This window comes from Pyxicephalus adspersus, chromosome 4 (genome assembly GCF_032062135.1).
Source record: "Pyxicephalus adspersus chromosome 4, UCB_Pads_2.0, whole genome shotgun sequence".
Lineage (NCBI taxonomy): Eukaryota > Metazoa > Chordata > Amphibia > Anura > Pyxicephalidae > Pyxicephalus > Pyxicephalus adspersus.
In genome coordinates, this window is record NC_092861.1 from 122,141,707 (window position 1) to 122,143,247 (window position 1,541).

General features: G+C 40.8%; 1 protein-coding gene across 1 annotated transcript in view; it reads right to left on the bottom strand.

Moving 5' to 3' along the window:
- The window catches only part of PPP4R3B (protein phosphatase 4 regulatory subunit 3B), a 29,430-nt gene that overhangs the window by 8,641 nt on the left and 19,248 nt on the right, over positions 1–1,541 (bottom strand). The window contains 1 exon segment of the mRNA XM_072409505.1: positions 546–587. Within this exon segment, the coding sequence (XP_072265606.1) occupies positions 546–587 (42 nt within the window).

Here is a 1,541-nt window from a genome sequence, read left to right on the forward strand (position 1 = left end):
CGCTGCAGGTAAGTACTGGTACCCGGCGTACAAGACGACCCCTGACTTTGTCATAGATTTTTCGGGGGTTAAAAAGTCGTCTTGTACGCCGGAAAATACGGTAGTTATCAAGCAATTGTTAGTTTCACAAAATGTTACAAAATAGTTAAAGTCCCTTGCCTCATCGTTATATGGGCAGGCATGAGTGGGATACAAAAACAAACAGATATTTTTAGCTCTACATTTTCTTCTGCATGTATATGCAGGGTCTCATAAAGAGTCCTCCTGAAGTAATATGCTTGATGCAGTTAGCAACCTTTTCATAAATCCCTTGATGCAGATGCATTTCGCTAATTGGCTTCCTCAGGGGAGCTTGAGACAGTGACTGGTATCATTACAAACAAAACATATCGGTATATATTAAGTAATGAAGAGTACAAATAAAAATAGAAACACAGATAGTAATGATATTACCTATAATATCTATTGTCTAACTTAATATATTCTACCAATTCTGACAAGTATGGGAAAACAGAATGTTTAATAAATAGATGTACAATGCCTACCTGGACAAATGGTATTACTCTTTGATGTGACAGCAGCATCTCCTGGGAGAAAAAGGCAAAGATTAAGGTAAGAATCTTTTTAAAAGAATAAATATTCTGCGCAAAACCCAGGACATGACTGTTAGGCTATGTACACAACAAATAATGGTCGCCCAAGACAATCAAGAACATGGTCTGCTGTGACGAACAAATAAAATGACTGACTGGGGATGACATTCTTATAGGGAAAGGATGTAGTGGGGTGTCTCCTCTGCATGTCCTTCCCCTTTCCCCACAGGACTAAACAGCAAGGTGAAGAGAGCTCATTCATTCTAGGTGTCAATTGAAAGAATGTTTACAGCAACAGAAACTTGACGTGTATGCAACCTTAGTCTGAATAAGAAGTAACAAATGATATATTCATTAGTGAATAATGAGAACTTTTTCCTTTTCCCATATACTTGTTTGCTTTTTGAGACACCATTCAATTAAACTTTGTGCTTTGTCCATACAGGGCAAAGCAACAAGTTTTCTTTTACAACCTGTTCCCCATCAGCAAATACAATTTAGCCACAAGCGCAGGATCAGACCTGCCTCTGAATTGCACAGCTCCCCATGACTGGCACCTTGAAGATCTATACAGATCTCCATACAGATCTAGCTTGACCAGTCTCCTTACTGTACCCTTAAATAGGAAGTAAACTGAAAAAAGCCCAAAACAATAAAAAAATGCACTTACCTTCAATTCTGCGGCAAAGTTGATCTGTCCGGATGGGTCTTCTATCGGGTCCTGCATCGCCCCGGCATGTGTCTTCATGCTGGTGCTCCAGTCCAGGCGCTGCCATATTCGCCTCTTCTTCCTAAGTCATCCGACCCAGGCACAAGATTGGGTGACGTAGGTTGGAAAAATCTTGCCGATCTCACTGCACATGCGTGAGATTGGCAATTTTTTTTCCTTTTCACGAAAAGGCTCCGAGATGCTCTGGCATGCACAGAAGGAGCACCCAAGAGCCTTCC